We start from the raw sequence: 27929 nt of genomic DNA, 5'->3' as shown, positions 1-27929 counted from the left end.
TTTCTAGGTCTGTTGGCTGTTTTCTTGAATTCCTTCTCATCATAACACATTGATTATTCACATTTTTTACACAATACCATGAAATATTGTAAACAAAACTTTGATAGACGGCTAAACCACCAGAGAGAACAAGTGAAGACACCTTAATGGCCACAATGTTTAGCTTATCAACTCTTTATTCTGCGATAACATCTGATACAATCACTATGGTCCTTCTTGGAAAAAGAGGCAGAAATACACTTCTGGCACATATAAAAAAAACAATTACAGGTCACATTTTTCCTTACTTTGTGCTTATTGGTGTCAAGCTCAAAGAACCAAATACTGTATATTTGACTGATTTTGAAGTATTTAAAGTGGAACTGACAGCATTTGAACTACTTTGTTTCATATCTGCAAACGGACAATCATAATATCAGTAAAACATATCAAATTCACAGTTTATGCTTCAAAACCAACTTTGTAAGAGGTTTTTTTAAAATAGGTTCTATTTGACTCAAAATTCCATGTTGTACAGTACGGTATTGTTGGCAGAATAGATGGATGCAGCTCAATGTATGATTAATATAATTCACCAATACATTTCTTGGTAGTCCAAAACATATTTCTATCAGGTTGTAAATTATGGCTGGCCTAGTACATTGTTTGCTGCCGCCACCCATTCAGGATGCAGTGTTTCAGTTTCAATGACTTCATATTTTGAACAAAAACGGACGACTGTAAATAAGGCTGGGAATGTCAATGCAATGAAACTATAAGGTGTTCACCCATACAATTATTATTTAATTCAATGAAAAACATGTTTTAAGTTCAAATGTTACAACAACCTATCGCTAAGTTGTTGTTATTTGGTGATAAATACTTTTTGATTAGGGTCGCAGCATATTATGGACATCTGCAAGCGTAGCAGCAAAGGCTGGACAAATGATTTATCTATTTTGTTTTAAAACGTTAAGATGCTATATACAGCATATGAACATAAGTGGACATTATAAAGGGCCATATTCTTTAGAATAAAACAATGGCCAGTTTGAGTCGCAGTTGCACGTTGTTTTGTAAAAGAAATAGCCTATGTCTGGCGAATTCTTTGGGTACATTGACTTCAATAATTCAAAACCTAGGAGCCTCGTGGTTCTCACCACATTCCATAGACCTACACAATAATTATGACTACAGCTGGAGGACATCCTCCAACCTATCAGAGCTCTTGCAGTATGAACTAACAAGTTTTCCATCCAAAGGATCTGATCGTTAATTTAGTACTGAAAGCATAAGCTACAGCTAGCTAGCACTGCAGTGAACAGTTGACTCAAAGAGAGAAAGGCAATAGTTGAAGCAGCATAGAGAGAGAGAGATAGCTATATTTCATTACATGTTTTCTTCTTCTTAGTCTACCTTTCACTTAGCTATTGTAGCTAATTTATTCTACCCAAAGAACCTGACTCAAACAGAGAGGAATGCTATTTATGTTAGCTAGCTGGCTAAGGCTATCCAACACTGCAACTCTTCCAAGTCAATGTAAGCTTTTGGTTTTATAAATGTATGGGCACCGGGGCCCGCCGGTTTAACTGCTAAACTACTTGCTGTACACTGTAATGCGTGATTGTACACTTGGGATTGGATTGTGGGTTTACTAATGTGTTTGTTCTATTTTGGTTTGTTTTACTATAACCTTGATGTGGTGACGATGTAGGTTGTGTAGCGGTTAGTGGTTATGGTGTGACGGTTTGGCAAGGAGAGGTTTTTGTGCCTAGTCACAGATAGCTGTTGTGTTGTGTACTGAAGTCCACAAGTGAAGGGAAAAGGTGACAGGAGGAAAGCCTGTAGATGTGAGAATGAATTTTACAACAAGTAAAGTGATGATGCTCTATGTGGCTGCTATGAAATTGAACTGTGTGTGGGTGATCAGGGGTGTATTCATTCTGCCGATTGTTTCTTAAACAGAACGAAATGGGGCGGGACCTACCTGAATTTATTTGTCCAATAGAAACTTTCGAAACGTTTTGCAACTATTTGGACTAAAGATTACACCCCAGATCAGCTAGATGCAGGCAAGAGTGTGCAAGATGGGATTGAATGTGTCTCTGCCTGTCACCTTGATCACTCCAATTTGTCTCTCGACCTGTGCACCTACGGTATAAACTTTCATTTCTAGGCTATAGGTTGTAGCAATCTCTTGATTGGTATAGGGAAAATTTGAGTGTCATGTAGTAGCCTAAACCTATTGATGTGACATTGAGCTGGGTGAATGGGAATATGAATGACAGTCATCCAATATGCTATAATCGAAATAAGGCCATGGTAATAAAACGAAATCCTCCATAATCTTGAACGGCACTGCTGTGTATATAGTGTGAAGGGTGTCCTCATCTAGTAGTTGCATTCTGATATGGTAAGGCAACTTAAAGTGCGTGAAATCATAGTATTTTACTGTCAGCCATTGTTGCCATTAATGCTCAATCAGACCAGGAGAGGAGGGAGATTAATGAGCCAATTGTCAACTGCGGATTATTAGGTGACCGTGATGGTTTGAAGGTCAAATTGGGAATTTAACCAGGACACCGGGGTTAACACCCCTACTCTTACAATAAGTGCAACGGGATCTTTAATGACCTCAGAGAGTCAGGACACCCGTTTAACGTCCCATCCGAAAGACGGCACCCTACACAGGGCAATGTCCCCAATCACTGCCCTGGGGCATTAAGATTTTAAAAAATTAGACCAGGGGAAAGAGTGGGTCCTACTGGCCCTCCAACACCACTTCCAGCAGCATCTGGTCTCCCATCTAGAGACTGACCAGGACCAACCCTGCTTAGCTTCAGAAGCAAGCCAGCAGTGGTATGCAGGGTGGTAAGCTGCTGGCGAAATAAGGTATTTCTGTTTTTATTTTTAATAAATATGAGACAATTAAAAAAAAAAAGTTTGCTTTGTCATTATGAGGTATTGACTGTTGACTGATGATGAAAAAAATAATTTCATACATTTTTAGAATAAGGCTGTAACGTAACAAATTGTGGAAAAAGTCAAGGGGTCTGAATACTTTCTGAATGCAATGCATATTAGCAAATACTTTAGCTACCATTTGTGTTTTTTGTAATTAAAATTCACAGGAGAATGTCACAACGAGTTCACATTTGCTTAGCATTAACAAGATATCCTCATGATGGGGATATCATGGAGATATCTTGTTTTTGGTAAGCAAATGTGAACTGATAGGCCATCAGTACGGAATAGGGTAGACTAGAATGGTTTAGAACAGAATAACATTGACTAGAATAGAATAGAGGTGGATTAGCCAGTGTGTTCATCATTTGTCTTTCATTTAACAATTAATACTGGATATCTTAAATAGTCTGGCTTAAATACAACAAAAAGGATCTTCCCTGGAGGCACATTAACTTGTGGTGAGTTGCACATACCACTTGTGCAGTAGGCACTCAATTATCTTACAATACATGTCTATTATTCATTAGTGAGAAAAAAAATGTATAGACTGACATATCGTGAACTGTTGAGGAACTGCAGTGTGGCCGATAGACTGAAATGTCGAGTAAGGTTGAACCGGATGCTGTTTCATTTGTGTTGAAATTTGAATCATTAACGGTTTTTGATCATTTTAATCAATACAAATAATGGTTTCACTATTAGTGTGCTGTGTGTGTGCGTTCTGGACAGGTCTCCTTGCCTCTCGAACGCTCTGTAATAAGAGAACTGACATGTGCAGACGCCTCGCAGCCTACGTCATTGCACATGAAGCTGCGCTCTCTTGAGTAATGTATTCGGAGAGTTCGAGAAATGGCTAGAAATCATGAGTGCTATTTTTTAGGCAATGGGGGCGGTATATATTCTGGTGAAGTACATTCAGATTCAAACATCGACTCAACGAGAATACTAAAGGGAAAAGAAAGCAAGAAAAGAGAAGAGATACGTTCATTCTCTACATTCATAAACTGTAAGTAAATGGGAATTCATTCAGGACCCTATTTTCATAATGGCTGTGACAGTTATAAACTTGATAGGATAAACAATGTTGCTATGTTGGTTGTGTGGACATAGCTGATTTAGCTATAACATTATGCCAGCATATTTGGTTAACTAATAAAGAAATAATATTATAATGATATAATATTATAATAACATTCATTGGACAGACTATGCCTACATTCTTTTTGTAGCATATTATTATTTTATTATAATTAGTTATTTGTTCATTTTAAGAAAATCTGCTCTAATTCTGTGAAGATAACACAATATTATTCAGGAGTGTTCATAGAAAAAATTGAGGCCTGTTGTGAAAAGAGTTTCTCTGTAATAGATTAGCAGAAATGATTGTGTCTAACACTAATATTTATATATATATATATATATATATATATATATATATATATATATATATATATATATATATATATATATGTGTGTATATATGTATATAACAGTAATATATAACACAAACATTGACAACAGTGTTGTTTTCAGACCTGGGTTCAAATGCTTATTATTGTTTTTCAAGGACTTTAAAATACCAGTACATTTTGAAATATAAGTAGTTGAATATTGGAATGTGTTTGGAAATACATTTGGAAAGTATTACAATGTATTTGAAAATACTCAAATACACAGACAAGTGTATTTTAAAATTAAAATATTCCATGCATTTGAACCCATGATTGTTTGTTCCTAGGTGTATTTGAAATGTATTTGGAGACAAGTATTTGAAATTAGTTTAAAATAGTATTTAAATAAAATGATTTGAAAATACTTTAAATAGAAGTGGCCACATTATTTGAAAATCCTCAAATACACAGAAAATAAGAATTAGAAATACTTAAATATGCAGGTATTTGAACCCAGGTCTGGTTGTTATTCAAGTATATTTAGGCTAACATCTCTGTTGGTGGAGATTGACATTACTTGCACCTAGGTTTTCGTAGAAGAATATCAATTTCTAAAATATTATTTCATTCATTTGAAGGCAACTAACTCCAAACCATCAAGATGTCATCAGTTAAAGGCCCGTCTATCGGCATTGACCTGGGCACCACCTACTCCTGTGTGGGGGTGTTCCAGCATGGCAAAGTGGAGATCATCGCCAACGACCAGGGCAACAGGACCACACCCAGCTATGTGGCCTTCACAGACACTGAGAGACTTATCGGAGACGCAGCAAAGAACCAGGTGGCCATGAACCCCAACAACACCGTTTTCGACGCCAAACGCCTGATTGGCCGAAAGTTCAATGATCAGGTCGTGCAAGCCGACATGAAGCACTGGCCCTTCAAGGTGGTCAGCGACGGAGGAAAGCCTAAAGTTCAGGTCGATTACAAAGGTGAGAACAAATGCTTCAACCCAGAGGAGATCTCTTCCATGGTCCTGGTGAAGATGAGGGAGATCGCTGAGGCTTACCTGGGCCAGAAGGTGTCCAATGCAGTCATCACAGTCCCTGCCTACTTCAACGATTCACAGAGACAGGCCACTAAGGACGCTGGAGTGATCGCTGGGCTGAATGTGCTGAGGATCATCAACGAGCCCACGGCGGCAGCCATCGCCTACGGCATGGACAAAGGCATGTCCAGGGAACGCAACGTCCTGATTTTTGACCTGGGTGGGGGCACCTTTGACGTGTCCATCCTGACCATCGAGGATGGGATCTTTGAGGTGAAGGCCACAGCTGGAGACACTCACCTGGGCGGGGAGGACTTTGACAACCGCCTGGTCAGTCACTTTGTGGAGGAGTTCAAGAGGAAACACAAGAAGGACATCAGCCAGAACAAGCGGGCTCTGAGGAGGCTGAGGACAGCCTGCGAGAGGGCCAAGAGAACACTGTCCTCCAGCTCCCAGGCCAGCATTGAGATTGACTCTCTTTTTGAGGGCATCGACTTCTACACCTCCATCACCAGGGCTCGTTTTGAGGAAATGTGTTCCGACCTCTTCAGGGGAACCCTGGAGCCTGTGGAGAAATCCCTCGGGGATGCCAAGATGGACAAGGCCCAAATTCACGACGTCGTCCTGGTCGGAGGCTCCACCCGGATCCCCAAGGTCCAGAAGCTCCTGCAGGACTTTTTCAACGGCCGAGAGCTAAACAAGAGCATCAACCCAGACGAGGCGGTGGCCTACGGCGCTGCCATCCAGGCGGCCATCTTGTCTGGCGACAAGTCTGAGAACGTCCAGGACCTGCTGCTGCTGGATGTGGCTCCCCTGTCCCTGGGCATCGAAACCGCCGGAGGGGTCATGACCGCCCTGATCAAACGCAACACCACCATCCCATCCAAACAGACCCAGACCTTCACCACTTACTCCGACAACCAGCCCGGGGTCATGATCCAGGTCTACGAGGGAGAGAGAGCCATGACCAAGGACAACAACCTCCTGGGGAAGTTTGAGCTCTCTGGGATCCCCCCTGCACCACGAGGAGTCCCTCAGATCGAGGTGACCTTTGACATCGACGCCAACGGCATTCTGAACGTATCAGCGGTGGACAAGAGCACGGGCAAAGAGAACAAGATCACCATCACCAACGACAAGGGCCGGCTCAGCAAAGAGGATATTGAGAGGATGGTGCAGGACGCTGACAGATACAAAGCTGAGGATGACGCACAGAGGGAGAAGATAGCTGCCAAGAACTCCCTGGAGTCGTACGCCTTCAATATGAAGAGCAGCGTGGAGGACGACAACATGAAAGGCAAGATCAGCCAGGAGGACAAAAAGAAAGTGGTGGACAGGTGCGACCAGACCATTTCCTGGTTGGAGAACAACCAGCTGGGCGACAAAGAGGAGTATGAGCATCAGCTAAAGGAGCTGGAGAAAGTATGCCAGCCTATCATTACCAAGCTGTACCAGCAGGGAGGGATGCCCACAGGTTGCTGTGGAGATCAGGCACGGACCAGCTCTGGTGACAGCTCCCAAGGCCCAACCATTGAAGAGATTGACTAAAGTGAGGGATTTTTATAAAGGACTTTTCAAAATGCATTAGTATCACTGCATACAATTTACTATTCAGGAAATACTTTGTACTTGTAAAAACACACTGTACATCTGTTGATTCATACCATATTGCATTGCTGGACATTGCAAATAAAATGTATTTAAATATGTTTCTAGGTCTGTTGGCTGTTTTCTTGAATTCCTTCTCATCATAACACATTGATTATTCACATTTTTTACACAATACCATGAAATATTGTAAACAAAACTTTGATAGACGGCTAAACCACCAGAGAGAACAAGTGAAGACACCTTAATGGCCACAATGTTTAGCTTATCAACTCTTTATTCTGCGATAACATCTGATACAATCACTATGGTCCTTCTTGGAAAAAGCAGCACAAATACACTTCTGGCACATATAAAAAAAACAATTACAGGTCACATTTTTCCTTACTTTGTGCTTATTGGTGTCAAGCTCAAAGAACCAAATACTGTATATTTGACTGATTTTGAAGTATTTAAAGTGGAACTGACAGCATTTGAACTACTTTGTTTCATATCTGCAAACGGACAATCATAATATCAGTAAAACATATCAAATTCACAGTTTATGCTTCAAAACCAACTTTGTAAGAGGTTTTTTAAAAATAGGTTCTATTTGACTCAAAATTCCATGTTGTACAGTACGGTATTGTTGGCAGAATAGATGGATGCAGCTCAATGCATGATTAATATAATTCACCAATACATTTCTTGGTAGTCCAAAACATATTTCTATCAGGTTGTAAATTATGGCTGGCCTAGTACATTGTTTGCTGCCGCCACCCATTCGGGATGCAGTGTTTCAGTTTCAATGACTTCATATTTTGAACAAAAACGGACGACTGTAAATAAGGCTGGGAATGTCAATACAATGAAACTATAAGGTGCTCACTCATACAATTATTATTTAATTCAATGAAAAACATGTTTTAAGTTCAAATGTTACAACAACCTATCGCTAAGTTGTTGTTATTTGGTGATAAATACTTTTTGATTAGGGTCGCAGCATATTATGGACATCTGCAAGCGTAGCAGCAAAGGCTGGACAAATGATTTATCTATTTTGTTTTAAAACGTTAAGATGCTATATACAGCATATGAACATAAGTGGACATTATAAAGGGCCATATTCTTTAGAATAAAACAATGGCCAGTTTGAGTTGCAGTTGCACGTTGTTTTGTAAAAGAAATAGCCTATGTCTGGCGAATTCTTTGGGTACATTGACTTCAATAATTCAAAACCTAGGAGCCTCGTGGTTCTCACCACATTCCATAGAATTACACAATAATTATGACTACAGCTGGAGGACATCCTCCAACCTATCAGATCTCTTGCAGTATGAACTAACAAGTTTTCCATCCAAAGGATCTGATCATTAATTTAGTACTGAAAGCATAAGCTACAGCTAGCTAGCACTGCAGTGAGTAGTTGACTCAAAGAGAGAAAGGCAATAGTTGAAGCAGCATAGAGAGAGAGAGATAGCTATATTTCATTACATGTTTTCTTCTTCTTAGTCTACCTTTCACTTAGCTATTGCAGCTAATTTATTCTACCCAAAGAACCTGACTCAAACAGAGATAACTGCTATTTATGTTAGCTAGCTGGCTAAGGCTATCCAACACTGAAACTCTTCCAAGTCAATGTAAGCTTTTGGTTTTATAAATGTATGGGCACCGGGGCCCGCCGGTTTAACTGCTAAACTACTTGCTGTAAACTGTAATGCGTGATTGTACACTTGGGATTGGATTGTGGGTTTACTAATGTGTTTGTTCTATTTTGGTTTGTTTTAATATAACCTTGATATGGTGACGATGTAGGTTGTGTAGCGGTTAGTGGTTATGGTGTGACGGTTTGGCAAGGATAGGTTTTTGTGCCTAGTCACAGATAGCTGTTGTGTTGTGTACTGAAGTCCACAAGTGAAGGGAAAAGGTGAGAGGAGGAAAGCCTGTAGATGCGAGAATGAATTTTACAACAAGTAAAGTGATAATGCTCTATGTGGCTGCTATGAAATTTAACTGTGTGTGGGTGATCAGGGGTGTATTCATTCTGCCGATTGTTTCTTAAACAGAACGAAATGGGGCGGGACCTACCTGAATTTATTTGTCCAATAGAAACTTTCGAAACGTTTTGCAACTATTTGGACTAAAGATTACACCCCAGATCAGCTAGATGCAGGCAAGAGTGTGCAAGATGGGATTGAATGTGTCTCTGCCTGTCACCTTGATCACTCCAATTTGTCTCTCGACCTGTGCACCTACGGTATAAACTTTCATTTCTAGGCTATAGGTTGTAGCAATCTCTTGATTGGTATAGGGAAAATTTGAGTGTCATGTAGTAGCCTAAACCTATTGATGTGACATTGAGCTGGGTGAATGGGAATATGAATGACAGTCATCCAATATGCTATAATCGAAATAAGGCCATGGTAATAAAACGAAATCCTCCATAATCTTGAACGGCACTGCTGTGTATATAGTGTGAAGGGTGTCCTCATCTAGTAGTTGCATTCTGATATGGTAAGGCAACTTAAAGTGCGTGAAATCATAGTATTTTACTGTCAGCCATTGTTGCCATTAATGCTCAATCAGACCAGGAGAGGAGGGAGATTAATGAGCCAATTGTCAACTGCGGATTATTAGGTGACCGTGATGGTTTGAAGGTCAAATTGGGAATTTAACCAGGACACCGGGGTTAACACCCCTACTCTTACAATAAGTGCCATGGGATCTTTAATGACCTCAGAGAGTCAGGACACCCGTTTAACGTCCCATCTGAAAGATGGCACCCTACACATGGCAATGTCCCCAATCACTGCCCTGGGGCATTAAGATTTTAAAAAATTAGACCAGAGGAAAGAGTGCCTCCTACTGGCCCTCCAACACCACTTCCAGCAGCATCTGGTCTCCCATCTAGGGACTGACCAGGACCAACCCTGCTTAGCTTCAGAAGCAAGCCAGCAGTGGTATGCAGGGTGGTAAGCTGCTGGCGAAATAAGGTATTTCTGTTTTTATTTTTAATAAATATGAGACAATTTTAAAAAAAAAAGTGTTTTCTTTGTCATTATGAGGTATTGACTGTTGACTGATGATGAAAAAAATAATTTCATACATTTTTAGAATAAGGCTGTAACGTAACAAATTGTGGAAAAAGTCAAGGGGTCTGAATACTTTCTGAATGCAATGCATATTAGCAAATACTTTAGCTACCATTTGTGTTTTTTGTAATTAAAATTCACAGGAGAATGTCACAAGGAGTTCACATTTGCTTAGCATTAACAAGATATCCTCATGATGGGGATATCATGGAGATATCTTGTTTTTGGTAAGCAAATGTGAACTGATAGGCCATCAGTACGGAATAGGGTAGACTAGAATGGTTTAGAACAGAATAACATTGACTAGAATAGAATAGAGGTGGATTAGCCAGTGTGTTCATCATTTGTCTTTCATTTAACAATTAATACTGGATATCTTAAATAGTCTGGCTTAAATACAACAAAAAGGATCTTCCCTGGAGGCACATTAACTTGTGGTGAGTTGCACATACCACTTGTGCAGTAGGCACTCAATTATCTTACAATACATGTCTATTATTCATTAGTGAGAGAAAAAAATGTATAGACTGACATATCGTGAACTGTTGAGGAACTGCAGTGTGGCCGATAGACTGAAATGTCGACTAAGTAAGGTTGAACCCGGATGCTGTTTCATTTGTGTTGAAATTTGAATCATTAACGGTTTTTGATCATTTTAATCAATACGAATAATGGTTTCACTATTAGTGTGCTGTGTGTGTGCGTTCTGGACAGGTCTCCTTGCCTCTCGAACGCTCTGTAATAAGAGAACTGACATGTGCATATGCCTCGCAGCCTACGTCATTGCACAGGAAGCTGCGCTCTCTTGAGCAATGTATTCGGAGAGTTCGAGAAATGGCTAGAAATCATGAGTGCTATTTTTTAGGCAATGGGGGCGGTATATATTCTGGTGAAGTACATTCAGATTCAAACATCGACTCAACGAGAATACTAAAGGGAAAAGAAAGCAAGAAAAGAGAAGAGACACGTTCAACAGACCTCTACATTCATAAACTGTAAGTAAAGGGGAATTCATTCAGGACCCTATTTTCATAATGGCTGTGACAGTTATAAACTTGATAGAATAAACAATGATGCTATGTTGGTTGTGTGGACATAGCTGATTTAGCTATAACATTATGCCAGAATATTTGGTTAACTAATAAAGAAATAATATTATAATGATATAATATTCATTGGACAGACTATGCCTACATTCTTTTTTTTGTAGCATATTATTATTTTATTATAATTAGTTATTTGTTCATTTTAAGAAAATCTGCTCTAATTCTGTGAAGATAACACAATATTGTTCAGGAGTGTTCATAGAAAAAATTGAGGCCTGTTGTGAAAAGAGTTTCTCTGTAATAGATTAGCAGAAATGATTGTGTCTAACACTAATATATATATTATATATATATATATATATATATATATATATATGTATGTATGTATATAACACCAATAAGAAACACAAACATTGACAACAGTGTTGTTTTCAGACCTGGGTTCAAATGCTAATTATTGTTTTTCAAGGACTTTAAAATACCAGTACATTTTGAAATATAAGTAGTTGAATATTGGAATGTGTTTGGAAATACATTTGGAAAGTATTACCATGTATTTGAAAATCCTCAAATACACAGAAAATAAGAATTAGAAATACTTAAATACGCATGTATTTGAACCCAGGTCTGGTTGTTATTCAAGTATATTTAGGCTAACATCTCTGTTGGTGGAGATTGACATTACTTGCACCTAGGTTTTCGTAGAAGAATATCAATTTCTAAAATATTATTTCATTCATTTGAAGGCAACTAACTCCAAACCATCAAGATGTCATCAGCTAAAGGCCCGTCTATCGGCATTGACCTGGGCACCACCTACTCCTGTGTGGGGGTGTTCCAGCATGGTAAAGTGGAGATCATCGCCAACGACCAGGGCAACAGGACCACACCCAGCTATGTGGCCTTCACAGACACTGAGAGACTTATCGGAGACGCAGCAAAGAACCAGGTGGCCATGAACCCCAACAACACCGTTTTCGACGCCAAACGCCTGATTGGCCGAAAGTTCAACGATCAGGTCGTGCAAGCCGACATGAAGCACTGGCCCTTCAAGGTGGTCAGCGACGGAGGAAAGCCTAAAGTTCAGGTCGATTACAAAGGTGAGAACAAATGCTTCAACCCAGAGGAGATCTCCTCCATGGTCCTGGTGAAGATGAGGGAGATCGCTGAGGCTTACCTGGGCCAGAAGGTGTCCAATGCAGTCATCACAGTCCCTGCCTACTTCAACGATTCACAGAGACAGGCCACTAAGGACGCTGGAGTGATCGCTGGGCTGAATGTGCTGAGGATCATCAACGAGCCCACGGCGGCAGCCATCGCCTACGGCATGGACAAAGGCATGTCCAGGGAACGCAACGTCCTGATTTTTGACCTGGGTGGGGGCACTTTTGACGTGTCCATCCTGACCATCGAGGATGGGATCTTTGAGGTGAAGGCCACAGCTGGAGACACTCACCTGGGCGGGGAGGACTTTGACAACCGCCTGGTCAGTCACTTTGTGGAGGAGTTCAAGAGGAAACACAAGAAGGACATCAGCCAGAACAAGCGGGCTCTGAGGAGGCTGAGGACAGCCTGCGAGAGGGCCAAGAGAACACTGTCCTCCAGCTCCCAGGCCAGCATTGAGATTGACTCTCTTTTTGAGGGCATCGACTTCTACACCTCCATCACCAGGGCTCGTTTTGAGGAAATGTGTTCCGACCTCTTCAGGGGAACCCTGGAGCCTGTGGAGAAAGCCCTCGGGGATGCCAAGATGGACAAGGCCCAAATTCACGACGTCGTCCTGGTCGGAGGCTCCACCCGGATCCCCAAGGTCCAGAAGCTCCTGCAGGACTTTTTCAACGGCCGAGAGCTAAACAAGAGCATCAACCCAGACGAGGCGGTGGCCTACGGCGCTGCCATCCAGGCGGCCATCTTGTCTGGCGACAAGTCTGAGAACGTCCAGGACCTGCTGCTGCTGGATGTGGCTCCCCTGTCCCTGGGCATCGAAACCGCCGGAGGGGTCATGACCGCCCTGATCAAACGCAACACCACCATCCCATCCAAACAGACCCAGACCTTCACCACTTACTCCGACAACCAGCCCGGGGTCATGATCCAGGTCTACGAGGGAGAGAGAGCCATGACCAAGGACAACAACCTCCTGGGGAAGTTTGAGCTCTCTGGGATCCCCCCTGCCCCACGAGGAGTCCCTCAGATCGAGGTGACCTTTGACATCGACGCCAATGGCATTCTGAACGTATCAGCGGTGGACAAGAGCACGGGCAAAGAGAACAAGATCACCATCACCAACGACAAGGGCCGGCTCAGCAAAGAGGATATTGAGAGGATGGTGCAGGACGCTGACAAATACAAAGCTGAGGATGACGCACAGAGGGAGAAGATAGCTGCCAAGAACTCCCTGGAGTCGTACGCCTTCAATATGAAGAGCAGCGTGGAGGACGACAACATGAAAGGCAAGATCAGCCAGGAGGACAAAAAGAAAGTGGTGGACAGGTGCGACCAGACCATTTCCTGGTTGGAGAACAACCAGCTGGGCGACAAAGAGGAGTATGAGCATCAGCTAAAGGAGCTGGAGAAAGTATGCCAGCCTATCATTACCAAGCTGTACCAGCAGGGAGGGATGCCCACAGGTTGCTGTGGAGACCAGGCACGGACCAGCTCTGGTGACAGCTCCCAAGGCCCAACCATTGAAGAGATTGACTAATGTGAGGGATTTTTATAAAGGACTTTTCAAAATGCATTAGTATCACTGCATACAATTTACTATCCAGGAAATACTTTGTACTTGTAAAAACACACTGTACATCTGTTGCTTCATACCATATTGCATTGCTGGACATTGCAAATAAAATGTATTTAAATATGTTTCTAGGTCTGTTGGCTGTTTTCTTGAATTCCTTCTCATCATAACACATTGATTATTCACATTTTTTACACAATACCATGAAATATTGTAAACAAAACTTTGATAGACGGCTAAACCACCAGAGAGAACAAGTGAAGACACCTTAATGGCCACAATGTTTAGCTTATCAACTCTTTATTCTGCGATAACATCTGATACAATCACTATGGTCCTTCTTGGAAAAAGCAGCACAAATACACTTCTGGCACATATAAAAAAAACAATTACAGGTCACATTTTTCCTTACTTTGTGCTTATTGGTGTCAAGCTCAAAGAACCAAATACTGTATATTTGACTGATTTTGAAGTATTTAAAGTGGAACTGACAGCATTTGAACTACTTTGTTTCATATCTGCAAACGGACAATCATAATATCAGTAAAACATATCAAATTCACAGTTTATGCTTCAAAACCAACTTTGTAAGAGGTTTTTTTAAAATAGGTTCTATTTGACTCAAAATTCCATGTTGTACAGTACGGTATTGTTGGCAGAATAGATGGATGCAGCTCAATGCATGATTAATATAATTCACCAATACATTTCTTGGTAGTCCAAAACATATTTCTATCAGGTTGTAAATTATGGCTGGCCTAGTACATTGTTTGCTGCCGCCACCCATTCAGGATGCAGTGTTTCAGTTTCAATGACTTCATATTTTGAACAAAAACGGACGACTGTAAATAAGGCTGGGAATGTCAATACAATGAAACTATAAGGTGCTCACTCATACAATTATTATTTAATTCAATGAAAAACATGTTTTAAGTTCAAATGTTACAACAACCTATCGCTAAGTTGTTGTTATTTGGTGATAAATACTTTTTGATTAGGGTCGCAGCATATTATGGACTTCTGCAAGCGTAGCAGCAAAGGCTGGACAAATGATTTATCTATTTTGTTTTAAAACGTTAAGATGCTATATACAGCATATGAACATAAGTGGACATTATAAAGGGCCATATTCTTTAGAATAAAACAATGGCCAGTTTGAGTTGCAGTTGCACGTTGTTTTGTAAAAGAAATAGCCTATGTCTGGCGAATTCTTTGGGTACATTGACTTCAATAATTCAAAACCTAGGAGCCTCGTGGTTCTCACCACATTCCATAGAATTACACAATAATTATGACTACAGCTGGAGGACATCCTCCAACCTATCAGATCTCTTGCAGTATGAACTAACAAGTTTTCCATCCAAAGGATCTGATCATTAATTTAGTACTGAAAGCATAAGCTACAGCTAGCTAGCACTGCAGTGAGTAGTTGACTCAAAGAGAGAAAGGCAATAGTTGAAGCAGCATAGAGAGAGAGAGATAGCTATATTTCATTAGATGTTTTCTTCTTCTTAGTCTACCTTTCACTTAGCTATTGCAGCTAATTTATTCTACCCAAAGAACCTGACTCAAACAGAGATAACTGCTATTTATGTTAGCTAGCTGGCTAAGGCTATCCAACACTGAAACTCTTCCAAGTCAATGTAAGCTTTTGGTTTTATAAATGTATGGGCACCGGGGCCCGCCGGTTTAACTGCTAAACTACTTGCTGTAAACTGTAATGCGTGATTGTACACTTGGGATTGGATTGTGGGTTTACTAATGTGTTTGTTCTATTTTGGTTTGTTTTAATATAACCTTGATATGGTGACGATGTAGGTTGTGTAGCGGTTAGTGGTTATGGTGTGACGGTTTGGCAAGGATAGGTTTTTGTGCCTAGTCACAGATAGCTGTTGTGTTGTGTACTGAAGTCCACAAGTGAAGGGAAAAGGTGAGAGGAGGAAAGCCTGTAGATGCGAGAATGAATTTTACAACAAGTAAAGTGATAATGCTCTATGTGGCTGCTATGAAATTTAACTGTGTGTGGGTGATCAGGGGTGTATTCATTCTGCCGATTGTTTCTTAAACAGAACGAAATGGGGCGGGACCTACCTGAATTTATTTGTCCAATAGAAACTTTCGAAACGTTTTGCAACTATTTGGACTAAAGATTACACCCCAGATCAGCTAGATGCAGGCAAGAGTGTGCAAGATGGGATTGAATGTGTCTCTGCCTGTCACCTTGATCACTCCAATTTGTCTCTCGACCTGTGCACCTACGGTATAAACTTTCATTTCTAGGCTATAGGTTGTAGCAATCTCTTGATTGGTATAGGGAAAATTTGAGTGTCATGTAGTAGCCTAAACCTATTGATGTGACATTGAGCTGGGTGAATGGGAATATGAATGACAGTCATCCAATATGCTATAATCGAAATAAGGCCATGGTAATAAAACAAAATCCTCCATAATCTTGAACGGCACTGCTGTGTATATAGTGTGAAGGGTGTCCTCATCTAGTAGTTGCATTCTGATATGGTAAGGCAACTTAAAGTGCGTGAAATCATAGTATTTTACTGTCAGCCATTGTTGCCATTAATGCTCAATCAGACCAGGAGAGGAGGGAGATTAATGAGCCAATTGTCAACTGCGGATTATTAGGTGACCGTGATGGTTTGAAGGTCAAATTGGGAATTTAACCAGGACACCGGGGTTAACACCCCTACTCTTACAATAAGTGCCATGGGATCTTTAATGACCTCAGAGAGTCAGGACACCCGTTTAACGTCCCATCTGAAAGATGGCACCCTACACATGGCAATGTCCCCAATCACTGCCCTGGGGCATTAAGATTTTAAAAAATTAGACCAGAGGAAAGAGTGCCTCCTACTGGCCCTCCAACACCACTTCCAGCAGCATCTGGTCTCCCATCTAGGGACTGACCAGGACCAACCCTGCTTAGCTTCAGAAGCAAGCCAGCAGTGGTATGCAGGGTGGTAAGCTGCTGGCGAAATAAGGTATTTCTGTTTTTATTTTTAATAAATATGAGACAATTTTTAAAAAAAAGTGTTTTCTTTGTCATTATGAGGTATTGACTGTTGACTGGTGATGAAAAAAATAATTTCATACATTTTTAGAATAAGGCTGTAACGTAACAAATTGTGGAAAAAGTCAAGGGGTCTGAATACTTTCTGAATGCAATGCATATTAGCAAATACTTTAGCTACCATTTGTGTTTTTTGTAATTAAAATTCACAGGAGAATGTCACAAGGAGTTCACATTTGCTTAGCATTAACAAGATATCCTCATGATGGGGATATCATGGAGATATCTTGTTTTTGGTAAGCAAATGTGAACTGATAGGCCATCAGTACGGAATAGGGTAGACTAGAATGGTTTAGAACAGAATAACATTGACTAGAATAGAATAGAGGTGGATTAGCCAGTGTGTTCATCATTTGTCTTTCATTTAACAATTAATACTGGATATCTTAAATAGTCTGGCTTAAATACAACAAAAATGATCTTCCCTGGAGGCACATTAACTTGTGGTGAGTTGCACATACCACTTGTGCAGTAGGCACTCAATTATCTTACAATACATGTCTATTATTCATTAATGAGAGAAAAAATGTATAGACTGACATCTCGTGAACTGTTGATGAACTGCAGTGTGGCCGATAGACTGAAATGTTGACTGAATAAGGTTGAACCGGATGCTGTTTCATTTGTGTTGAAATTTGAATCATTAACGGTTTTTTATCATTTTAATCAATACAGATAATGGTTTCACTATTAGTGTGCTGTGTGTGTGCGTTCTGGACAGGTCTCCGCGCCTCTCGAACGCTCTGGAATAAGAGAACGTACATTTGCATACACCTCGCAGCCTACGTCATTGCACAGGAATGCTGCGCTCTCTTGAGCAATGTAGTCGGAGAGTTCGAGAAATGGCTAGAAATCATGAGTGCTATTTTTTAGGCAATGGGGAGGTATATACTCTGGTGAAGTACATTCAGATTCAAACATCGACTCAACGAGAATACTAAAGGGAAAAGAAAGCAAGATAAGAGAAGAGACACGTTCATTCTCTACATTCATAAACTGTAAGTAAATGGGAATTAATTCAGGACCCTATTTTCATAATGGCTGTGACAGTTATAAACTTGATAGAATAAACAATGATGCTATGTTGGTTGTGTGGACATAGCTGATTTAGCTATAACATTATGCCAGAATAGTTGGTTAACTAATAAAGAAATAATATTATAATGATATAATATTAGAATAATATTCATTGGACAGACTATGCCTACATTCTTTTTTTTTGTAGCATATTATTATTTTATTATAATTAGTTATTTGTTCATTTGAAGAAAATCTGCTCTAATTCTGTGAAGATAACACAATATTATTCAGGAGTGTTCATAGAAAAAATTGAGGCCTGTTGTGAAAAGAGTTTCTCTGTAATAGATTAGCAGAAATGATTGTGTCTAACACTAATATATATATATTTATATATATATGTATATATGTATATAACACTAATATATAACACAAACATTGACAACAGTGTTGTTTTCAGACCTGGGTTCAAATGCTAATTATTGTTTTTCAAGGACTTTAAAATACCAGTACATTTTGAAATATAAGTAGTTGAATATTGGAATGTGTTTGGAAGTACATTTGGAAAGTATTACCATGTATTTGAAAATACTCAAATACACAGACAAGTGTATTTCAAAATTAAAATATGAAAATATTCCATGCATTTGAACCCAGGATTGTTTGTTCCTAGGTGCATTTGAAATGTATTTGGAGACAAGTATTTGAAATTAGTTTAAAATAGTATTTAAATAAAATGATTTGAAAATACTTTAAATAGAAGTGGCCACATTATTTGAAAATCCTCAAATACACAGAAAATAAGAATTAGAAATACTTAAATATGCAGGTATTTGAACCCAGGTCTGGTTGTTATTCAAGTATATTTAGGCTAACATCTCTGTTGGTGGAGATTGACATTACTTGCACCTAAGTTTTTGTAGAATAATATCAATTTCTAAAATATTATTTCATTCATTTGAAGGCAACTAACTCCAAACCATCAAGATGTCATCAGCTAAAGGCCCGTCTATCGGCATTGACCTGGGCACCACCTACTCCTGTGTGGGGGTGTTCCAGCATGGCAAAGTGGAGATCATCGCCAACGACCAGGGCAACAGGACCACACCCATTTATGTGGCCTTCACAGACACTGAGAGACTTATCGGAGACGCAGCAAAGAACCAGGTGGCCATGAACCCCAACAACACCGTTTTCGACGCCAAACGCCTGATTGGCCGAAAGTTCAACGATCAGGTCGTGCAAGCCGACATGAAGCACTGGCCCTTCAAGGTGGTCAGCGACGGAGGAAAGCCTAAAGTTCAGGTCGATTACAAAGGTGAGAACAAATGCTTCAACCCAGAGGAGATCTCCTCCATGGTCCTGGTGAAGATGAGGGAGATCGCTGAGGCTTACCTGGGCCAGAAGGTGTCCAATGCAGTCATCACAGTCCCTGCCTACTTCAACGATTCACAGAGACAGGCCACTAAGGACGCTGGAGTGATCGCTGGGCTGAATGTGCTGAGGATCATCAATGAGCCCACGGCGGCAGCCATCGCCTACGGCATGGACAAAGGCATGTCCAGGGAACGCAACGTCCTTATTTTTGACCTGGGTGGGGGCACCTTTGACGTGTCCATCCTGACCATTGAGGATGGGATCTTTGAGGTGAAGGCCACAGCTGGAGACACTCACCTGGGCGGGGAGGACTTTGACAACCGCCTGGTCACTCACTTTGTGGAGGAGTTCAAGAGGAAACACAAGAAGGACATCAGCCAGAACAAGCGGGCTCTGAGGAGGCTGAGGACAGCCTGCGAGAGGGCCAAGAGAACACTGTCCTCCAGCTCCCAGGCCAGCATTGAGATTGACTCTCTTTTTGAGGGCATCGACTTCTACACCTCCATCACCAGGGCTCGTTTTGAGGAAATGTGTTCCGACCTCTTCAGGGGAACCCTGGAGCCTGTGGAGAAAGCCCTCGGGGATGCCAAGATGGACAAGGCCCAAATTCACGACGTCGTCCTGGTCGGAGGCTCCACCCGGATCCCCAAGGTCCAGAAGCTCCTGCAGGACTTTTTCAACGGCCGAGAGCTAAACAAGAGCATCAACCCAGACGAGGCGGTGGCCTACGGCGCTGCCATCCAGGCGGCCATCTTGTCTGGCGACAAGTCTGAGAACGTCCAGGACCTGCTGCTGCTGGATGTGGCTCCCCTGTACCTGGGCATCGAAACCGCCGGAGGGGTCATGACCGCCCTGATCAAACTCAACACCACCATCCCATCCAAACAGACCCAGACCTTCACCACTTACTCCGACAACCAGCCCGGGGTCATGATCCAGGTCTACGAGGGAGAGAGAGCCATGACCAAGGACAACAACCTCCTGGGGAAGTTTGAGCTCTCTGGGATCCCCCCTGCCCCACGAGGAGTCCCTCAGATCGAGGTGACCTTTGACATCGACGCCAACGGCATTCTGAACGTATCAGCGGTGGACAAGAGCACGGGCAAAGAGAACAAGATCACCATCACCAACGACAAGGGCCGGCTCAGCAAAGAGGATATTGAGAGGATGGTGCAGGACGCTGACAAATACAAAGCTGAGGATGACGCACAGAGGGAGAAGATAGCTGCCAAGAACTCCCTGGAGTCGTACGCCTTCAATATGAAGAGCAGCGTGGAGGACGACAACATGAAAGGCAAGATCAGCCAGGAGGACAAAAAGAAAGTGGTGGACAGGTGCGACCAGACCATTTCCTGGTTGGAGAACAACCAGCTGGGCGACAAAGAGGAGTATGAGCATCAGCTAAAGGAGCTGGAGAAAGTATGCCAGCCTATCATTACCAAGCTGTACCAGCAGGGAGGGATGCCCACAGGTTGCTGTGGAGATCAGGCACGGACCAGCTCTGGTGACAGCTCCCAAGGCCCAACCATTGAAGAGATTGACTAAAGTGAGGGATTTTTATAAAGGACTTTTCAAAATGCATTAGTATCACTGCATACAATTTACTATTCAGGAAATACTTTGTACTTGTAAAAACACACTGTACATCTGTTGATTCATACCATATTGCATTGCTGGACATTGCAAATAAAATGTATTTAAATATGTTTCTAGGTCTGTTGGCTGTTTTCTTGAATTCCTTCTCATCATAACACATTGATTATTCACATTTTTTACACAATACCATGAAATATTGTAAACAAAACTTTGATAGACGGCTAAACCACCAGAGAGAACAAGTGAAGACACCTTAATGGCCACAATGTTTAGCTTATCAACTCTTTATTCTGCGATAACATCTGATACAATCACTATGGTCCTTCTTGGAAAAAGCGTCAGAAATACACTTCTGGCACATATAAAAAAAACAATTACAGGTCACATTTTTCCTTACTTTGTGCTTATTGGTGTCAAGCTCAAAGAACCAAATACTGTATATTTGACTGATTTTGAAGTATTTAAAGTGGAACTGACAGCATTTGAACTACTTTGTTTCATATCTGCAAACGGACAATCATAATATCAGTAAAACATATCAAATTCACAGTTTATGCTTCAAAACCAACTTTGTAAGAGGTTTTTTAAAAATAGGTTCTATTTGACTCAAAATTCCATGTTGTACAGTACGGTATTGTTGGCAGAATAGATGGATGCAGCTCAATGCATGATTAATATAATTCACCAATACATTTCTTGGTAGTCCAAAACATATTTCTATCAGGTTGTAAATTATGGCTGGCCTAGTACATTGTTTGCTGCCGCCACCCATTCGGGATGCAGTGTTTCAGTTTCAATGACTTCATATTTTGAACAAAAACGGACGACTGTAAATAAGGCTGGGAATGTCAATACAATGAAACTATAAGGTGCTCACAAATACAATTATTATTTAATTCAATGAAAAACATGTTTTAAGTTCAAATGTTACAACAACCTATCGCTAAGTTGTTGTTATTTGGTGATAAATACTTTTTGATTAGGGTCGCAGCATATTATGGACATCTGCAAGCGTAGCAGCAAAGGCTGGACAAATGATTTATCTATTTTGTTTTAAAACGTTAAGATGCTATATACAGCATATGAACATAAGTGGACATTATAAAGGGCCATATTCTTTAGAATAAAACAATGGCCAGTTTGAGTCGCAGTTGCACGTTGTTTTGTAAAAGAAATAGCCTATGTCTGGCGATTTCTTTGGGTACATTGACTTCAATCATTCAAAACCAAGGAGCCTCGTGGTTCTCACCACATTCCATAGACTTACACAATAATTATGACTACAGCTGGAGGACATCCTCCAACCTATCAGAGCTCTTGCAGTATGAACTAATAAGTTTTCCATCCAAAGGATCTGATCATTAATTTAGTACTGAAAGCATAAGCTACAGCTAGCTAGCACTGCAGTGAGTAGTTGACTCAAAGAGAGAAAGGCAATAGTTGAAGCAGCATAGAGAGAAAGGGCTAGCTATATTTCATTAGATTTTTCCTTATTCTTAGTCTACCTTTCACTTAGCTATTGCAGCTAATTTATTCTACCCAAAGAACCTGACTCAAACAGAGAGGAATGCTATTTATGTTAGCTAGCTGGCTAAGGCTATCCAACACTGAAACTCTTCCAAGTCAATGTAAGCTTTTGGTTTTATAAATGTATGGGCACCGGGGCCCGCCGGTTTAACTGCTAAACTACTTGCTGTACACTGTAATGCGTGATTGTACACTTGGGAATGGATTGTGGGTTTACTAATGTGTTTGTTCTATTTTGGTTTGTTTTACTATAACCTTGATGTGGTGACGATGTAGGTTGTGTAGCGGTTAGTGGTTATGGTGTGACGGTTTGGCAAGGAGAGGTTTTTGTGCCTAGTCACAGATAGCTGTTGTGTTGTGTACTGAAGTCCACAAGTGAAGGGAAAAGGTGTGAGGAGGAAAGCCTGTAGATGCGAGAATGAATTTTACAACAAGTAAAGTGATAATGCTCTACGTGGCTGCTAATGAAATTGAACTGTGTGTGGGTGATCAGGGGTGTATTCATTCTGCCGATTGTTTCTTAAACAGAACGAAATGGGGCGGGACCGAAATAATCGAAATAAGGCCATGGTAATAAAACGAAATCCTCCATAATCTTGAACGGCACTGCTGTGTATATAGTTTGAAGGGTGTCCTCATCTTGTAGTTGCATTCTGATATGGTAAGGCAACTTAAAGTGCGTGAAATCATAGTATTTTACTGTAAGCCATTGTTACCATTAATGCTCAATCAGACCACCAGAGGCCATCTTTGAGCACATCTACACTCATAAGTATCCAGGGCTGAATACTTATGTACATTTTGTATTTATTTTTTATTTATCTGTTATTTTACCAGGTAAGTTGACTGAGAACACATTCTCATTTGCAGCAACGACCTGGGGAATAGTTACAGGGGGGAGGAGGGGGATGAATGAGCCAATTGTCAACTGTGGATTATTAGGCGACCGTGATGGTTTGAAGGTCAAATTGGGAATTTAGCCAGGACACCGGGGTTAACACCCCTACTCTTACAATAAGTGCCATGGGATCTTTAATGACCTCAGAGAGTCAGGACACCCGTTTAACGTCCCATCCGAAAGACGGCACCCTACACAGGGCAATGTCCCCAATCACTGCCCTGGGGCATTAAGATTTAAAAAAATTAGACCAGGGGAAAGAGTGGGTCCTACTGGCCCTCCAACACCAGTTCCAGCAGCATCTGGTCTCCCATCTAGGGACTGACCAGGACCAACCCTGCTTAGCTTCAGAAGAAAGCCAGCAGTGGTATGCAGGGTGGTAAGCTGCTGGCGAAATAAGGTATTTCTGTTTTTATTTTTAATAAATATGAGACAATTAAAAAAAAAGTTTTTGCTTTGTCATTATGAGGTATTGACTGTTGACTGATGATGAAAAAAATAATTTCATACATTTTTAGAATAAGGCTGTAACGTAACAAATTGTGGAAAAAGTCAAGGGGTCTGAATACTTTACCAATGCAATGCATATTAGCAAATACTTTAGCTACCATTTGTGTTTTTTGTAATTAAAATTCACAGGAGAATGTCACAAGGAGTTCACATTTGCTTAGCATTAACAAGATATCCTCATGATGGGGATATCATGGAGATACCTTGTTTTTGGTAAGCAAATGTGAACTGATAGGCCATCAGTACGGAATAGGGTACTCTAGAATGGTTTAGAACAGAATAACATTGACTAAAATAGAATAGAGAAGGATTAGCCAGTGTGTTCATCATTTGTCTTTCATTTAACAATTAATACTGGATATCTTAAATAGTCTGGCTTAAATACAACAAAAAGGATCTTCCCTGGAGGTACATTAACCTGTGGTGAGTTGCACATACCACTTGTGCAGTAGGCACTCAATTATCTTACAATACATGTCTATTATTCATTAATGAGAGAAAAAATGTATAGACTGACATCTCGTGAACTGTTGATGAACTGCAGTGTGGCCGATAGACTGAAATGTCGACTGAATACGGTTGAACCGGATGCTGTTTCATTTGTGTTGAAATTTGAATCATTAACGGTTTTTGATCATTTTAATCAATACAAATAATGGTTTCACTATTAGTGTGCTGTGTGTCTGCGTTCTGGACAGGTCTCCGCGCCTCTCGAACGCTCTGGAATAACGAGAACGTTTATTTGCATACGCCTCGCAGCATGCGTCATTGCACAGGAATGCTGCGCTCTCTTGAGCAATGTAGTCGGAGAGTTCGAGAAATGGCTAGAAATCATGAGTGCTATTTTCTAGGCAATGGGGATGGTATATATTCTGGTACATTCAGTACCAGTACATTCAGATTCAAACATCGACTCAACGAGAATACTAAAGGGAAAAGAAAGCAAGAAAAGAGAAGAGATACGTTCAACAGACCTCTACATTCATAAACTGTAAGTAAATGGGAATTAATTCAGGACCCTATTTTCATAACGGCTGTGACAGTTATAAACTTGATAGAATAAACAATGATGCTATGTTGGTTGTGTGGACATAGCTGATTTAGCTATAACATTATGCCAGAATATTTGGTTAACTAATAAAGAAATAATATTATAATGATATAATATTATAATAACATTCATTGGACAGACTATGCCTACATTCTTTTTGTAGCATATTATTATTTTATTATAATTAGTTATTTGTTCATTTGAAGAAAATCTGCTCTAATTCTGTGAAGATAACACAATATTATTCAGGAGTGTTCATAGAAAAAATTGAGGCCTGTTGTGAAAAGAGTTTCTCTGTAATAGATTAGCAGAAATGATTGTGTCTAACACTAATATATATATTTATATATATATATGTATATAACACAAACATTGACAACAGTGTTGTTTTCAGACCTGGGTTCAAATGCTTATTACTGTTTTTCAAGGACTTTAAAATACCAGTACATTTTGAAATATAAGTAGTTGAATATTGGAATGTGTTTGGAAATACATTTGGAAAGTATTACCATGTATTTGAAAATACTCAAATACACAGACAAGTGTATTTTAAAATTAAAATATGTAAATATTCCATGCATTTGAACCCATGATTGTTTGTTCCTAGGTGTATTTGAAATGTATTTGGAGATAAGTATTTGAAAATAGTTTAAAATAGTATTTAAATAAAATGATTTGAAAATACTTTAAATAGAAGTGGCCACATTGTTTAAAAAATCCTCAAATACACAGAAAATAAGAATTAGAAATACTTAAATACGCATGTATTTGAACCCAGGTCTGGTTGTTATTCAAGTATATTTAGGCTAACATCTCTGTTGGTGGAGATTGTCATTACTTGCACCTAGGTTTTCGTAGAATAATATCAATTTCTAAAATATTATTTAATTCATTTGTAGGCAACTAACTACAAACCATCAAGATGTCATCAGCTAAAGGCCCGTCTATCGGCATTGACCTGGGCACCACCTACTCCTGTGTGGGGGTGTTCCAGCATGGTAAAGTGGAGATCATCGCCAACGACCAGGGCAACAGGACCACACCCAGCTATGTGGCCTTCACAGACACTGAGAGACTTATCGGAGACGCAGCAAAGAACCAGGTGGCCATGAACCCCAACAACACCGTTTTCGACGCCAAACGCCTGATTGGCCGAAAGTTCAACGATCAGGTCGTGCAAGCCGACATGAAGCACTGGCCCTTCAAGGTGGTCAGCGACGGAGGAAAGCCTAAAGTTCAGGTCGATTACAAAGGTGAGAACAAATGCTTCAACCCAGAGGAGATCTCCTCCATGGTCCTGGTGAAGATGAGGGAGATCGCTGAGGCTTACCTGGGCCAGAAGGTGTCCAATGCAGTCATCACAGTCCCTGCCTACTTCAACGATTCACAGAGATAGGCCACTAAGGACGCTGGAGTGATCGCTGGGCTGAATGTGCTGAGGATCATCAACGAGCCCACGGCGGCAGCCATCGCCTACGGCATGGACAAAGGCATGTCCAGGGAACGCAACGTCCTGATTTTTGACCTGGGTGGGGAAACCTTTGACGTGTCCATCCTGACCATCGAGGATGGGATCTTTGAGGTGAAGGCCACAGCTGGAGACACTCACCTGGGCGGGGAGGACTTTGACAACCGCCTGGTCAGTCACTTTGTGGAGGAGTTCAAGAGGAAACACAAGAAGGACATCAGCCAGAACAAGCGGGCTCTGAGGAGGCTGAGGACAGCCTGCGAGAGGGCCAAGAGAACACTGTCCTCCAGCTCCCAGGCCAGCATTGAGATTGACTCTCTTTTTGAGGGCATCGACTTCTACACCTCCATCACCAGGGCTCGTTTTGAGGAAATGTGTTCCGACCTCTTCAGGGGAACCCTGGAGCCTGTGGAGAAAGCCCTCGGGGATGCCAAGATGGACAAGGCCCAAATTCACGACGTCGTCCTGGTCGGAGGCTCCACCCGGATCCCCAAGGTCCAGAAGCTCCTGCAGGACTTTTTCAACGGCCGAGAGCTAAACAAGAGCATCAACCCAGACGAGGCGGTGGCCTACGGCGCTGCCATCCAGGCGGCCATCTTGTCTGGCGACAAGTCTGAGAACGTCCAGGACCTGCTGCTGCTGGATGTGGCTCCCCTGTCCCTGGGCATCGAAACCGCCGGAGGGGTCATGACCGCCCTGATCAAACTCAACACCACCATCCCATCCAAACAGACCCAGACCTTCACCACTTACTCCGACAACCAGCCCGGGGTCATGATCCAGGTCTACGAGGGAGAGAGAGCCATGACCAAGGACAACAACCTCCTGGGGAAGTTTGAGCTCTCTGGGATCCCCCCTGCCCCACGAGGAGTCCCTCAGATCGAGGTGACCTTTGACATCGACGCCAACGGCATTCTGAACGTATCAGCGGTGGACAAGAGCACGGGCAAAGAGAACAAGATCACCATCACCAACGACAAGGGCCGGCTCAGCAAAGAGGATATTGAGAGGATGGTGCAGGACGCTGACAAATACAAAGCTGAGGATGACGCACAGAGGGAGAAGATAGCTGCCAAGAACTCCCTGGAGTCGTACGCCTTCAATATGAAGAGCAGCGTGGAGGACGACAACATGAAAGGCAAGATCAGCCAGGAGGACAAAAAGAAAGTGGTGGACAGGTGCGACCAGACCATTTCCTGGTTGGAGAACAACCAGCTGGGCGACAAAGAGGAGTATGAGCATCAGCTAAAGGAGCTGGAGAAAGTATGCCAGCCTATCATTACCAAGCTGTACCAGCAGGGAGGGATGCCCACAGGTTGCTGTGGAGATCAGGCACGGACCAGCTCTGGTGACAGCTCCCAAGGCCCAACCATTGAAGAGATTGACTAAAGTGAGGGATTTTTATAAAGGACTTTTCAAAATGCATTAGTATCACTGCATACAATTTACTATTCAGGAAATACTTTGTACTTGTAAAAACACACTGTACATCTGTTGATTCATACCATATTGCATTGCTGGACATTGCAAATAAAATGTATTTAAATATG

General features: G+C 41.3%; 3 protein-coding genes and 1 pseudogene across 5 annotated transcripts; all 4 read left to right on the top strand.

Moving 5' to 3' along the window:
- The first annotated feature begins 3859 nt into the window (after positions 1-3859).
- Positions 3860-13976, top strand: LOC118938279 (heat shock 70 kDa protein). Of its 2 annotated transcripts, none has more exons than XM_036940946.1 (2): positions 3860-3952; positions 11857-13975. In XM_036940946.1, the coding sequence occupies exon 2, from the start codon at positions 11880-11882 to the stop codon at positions 13812-13814; it is 1935 nt and encodes a 644-aa protein (XP_036796841.1). In that variant the 5' UTR covers positions 3860-3952; positions 11857-11879; the 3' UTR covers positions 13815-13975. The 2 variants fall into 2 exon arrangements, with proteins under 2 accessions (XP_036796841.1, XP_036796840.1); XM_036940945.1 differs by lacking the exon at positions 3860-3952 and adding an exon at positions 10855-11059 and having other exon boundaries at positions 11857-13976.
- Positions 3881-7096, top strand: hsp70b (heat shock protein 70b). Its single transcript, NM_001124745.1, is given in 2 exon segments — positions 3881-3952; positions 4976-7096. A coding segment is annotated over 1 exon segment (1935 nt). The 5' UTR covers positions 3881-3952; positions 4976-4998; the 3' UTR covers positions 6934-7096.
- Positions 13977-17731: 3755 nt separating the features above from the next.
- On the top strand, positions 17732-21035 carry LOC118938282 (heat shock 70 kDa protein-like). The gene is made up of 2 exons (XM_036940949.1): positions 17732-17933; positions 18917-21035. The coding sequence occupies exon 2, from the start codon at positions 18940-18942 to the stop codon at positions 20872-20874; it is 1935 nt and encodes a 644-aa protein (XP_036796844.1). The 5' UTR covers positions 17732-17933; positions 18917-18939; the 3' UTR covers positions 20875-21035.
- Positions 21036-24600: 3565 nt separating this feature from the next.
- On the top strand, positions 24601-27929 carry LOC118938277 (annotated as a pseudogene). The gene is made up of 2 exons (XR_005035532.1): positions 24601-24851; positions 25811-27929. The product of XR_005035532.1 is annotated as a heat shock 70 kDa protein-like (transcript).

The sequence above is a fragment of the Oncorhynchus mykiss genome, chromosome 13 (assembly GCF_013265735.2).
Source record: "Oncorhynchus mykiss isolate Arlee chromosome 13, USDA_OmykA_1.1, whole genome shotgun sequence".
Classification (NCBI taxonomy): domain Eukaryota; kingdom Metazoa; phylum Chordata; class Actinopteri; order Salmoniformes; family Salmonidae; genus Oncorhynchus; species Oncorhynchus mykiss.
Note: the sequence above shows the minus strand (reverse complement) of the source record. Positions and strands in the feature narration are given on the sequence as shown.

Bases quoted from the DNA above. Each gene is read 5' to 3' on its own strand.
- LOC118938282 (XM_036940949.1), top strand. From the start codon at position 18,940: ATGTCATCAGCTAAAGGCCCGTCTATCGGCATTGACCTGGGCACCACC.
- LOC118938279 (XM_036940945.1), top strand. From the start codon at position 11,880: ATGTCATCAGCTAAAGGCCCGTCTATCGGCATTGACCTGGGCACCACC.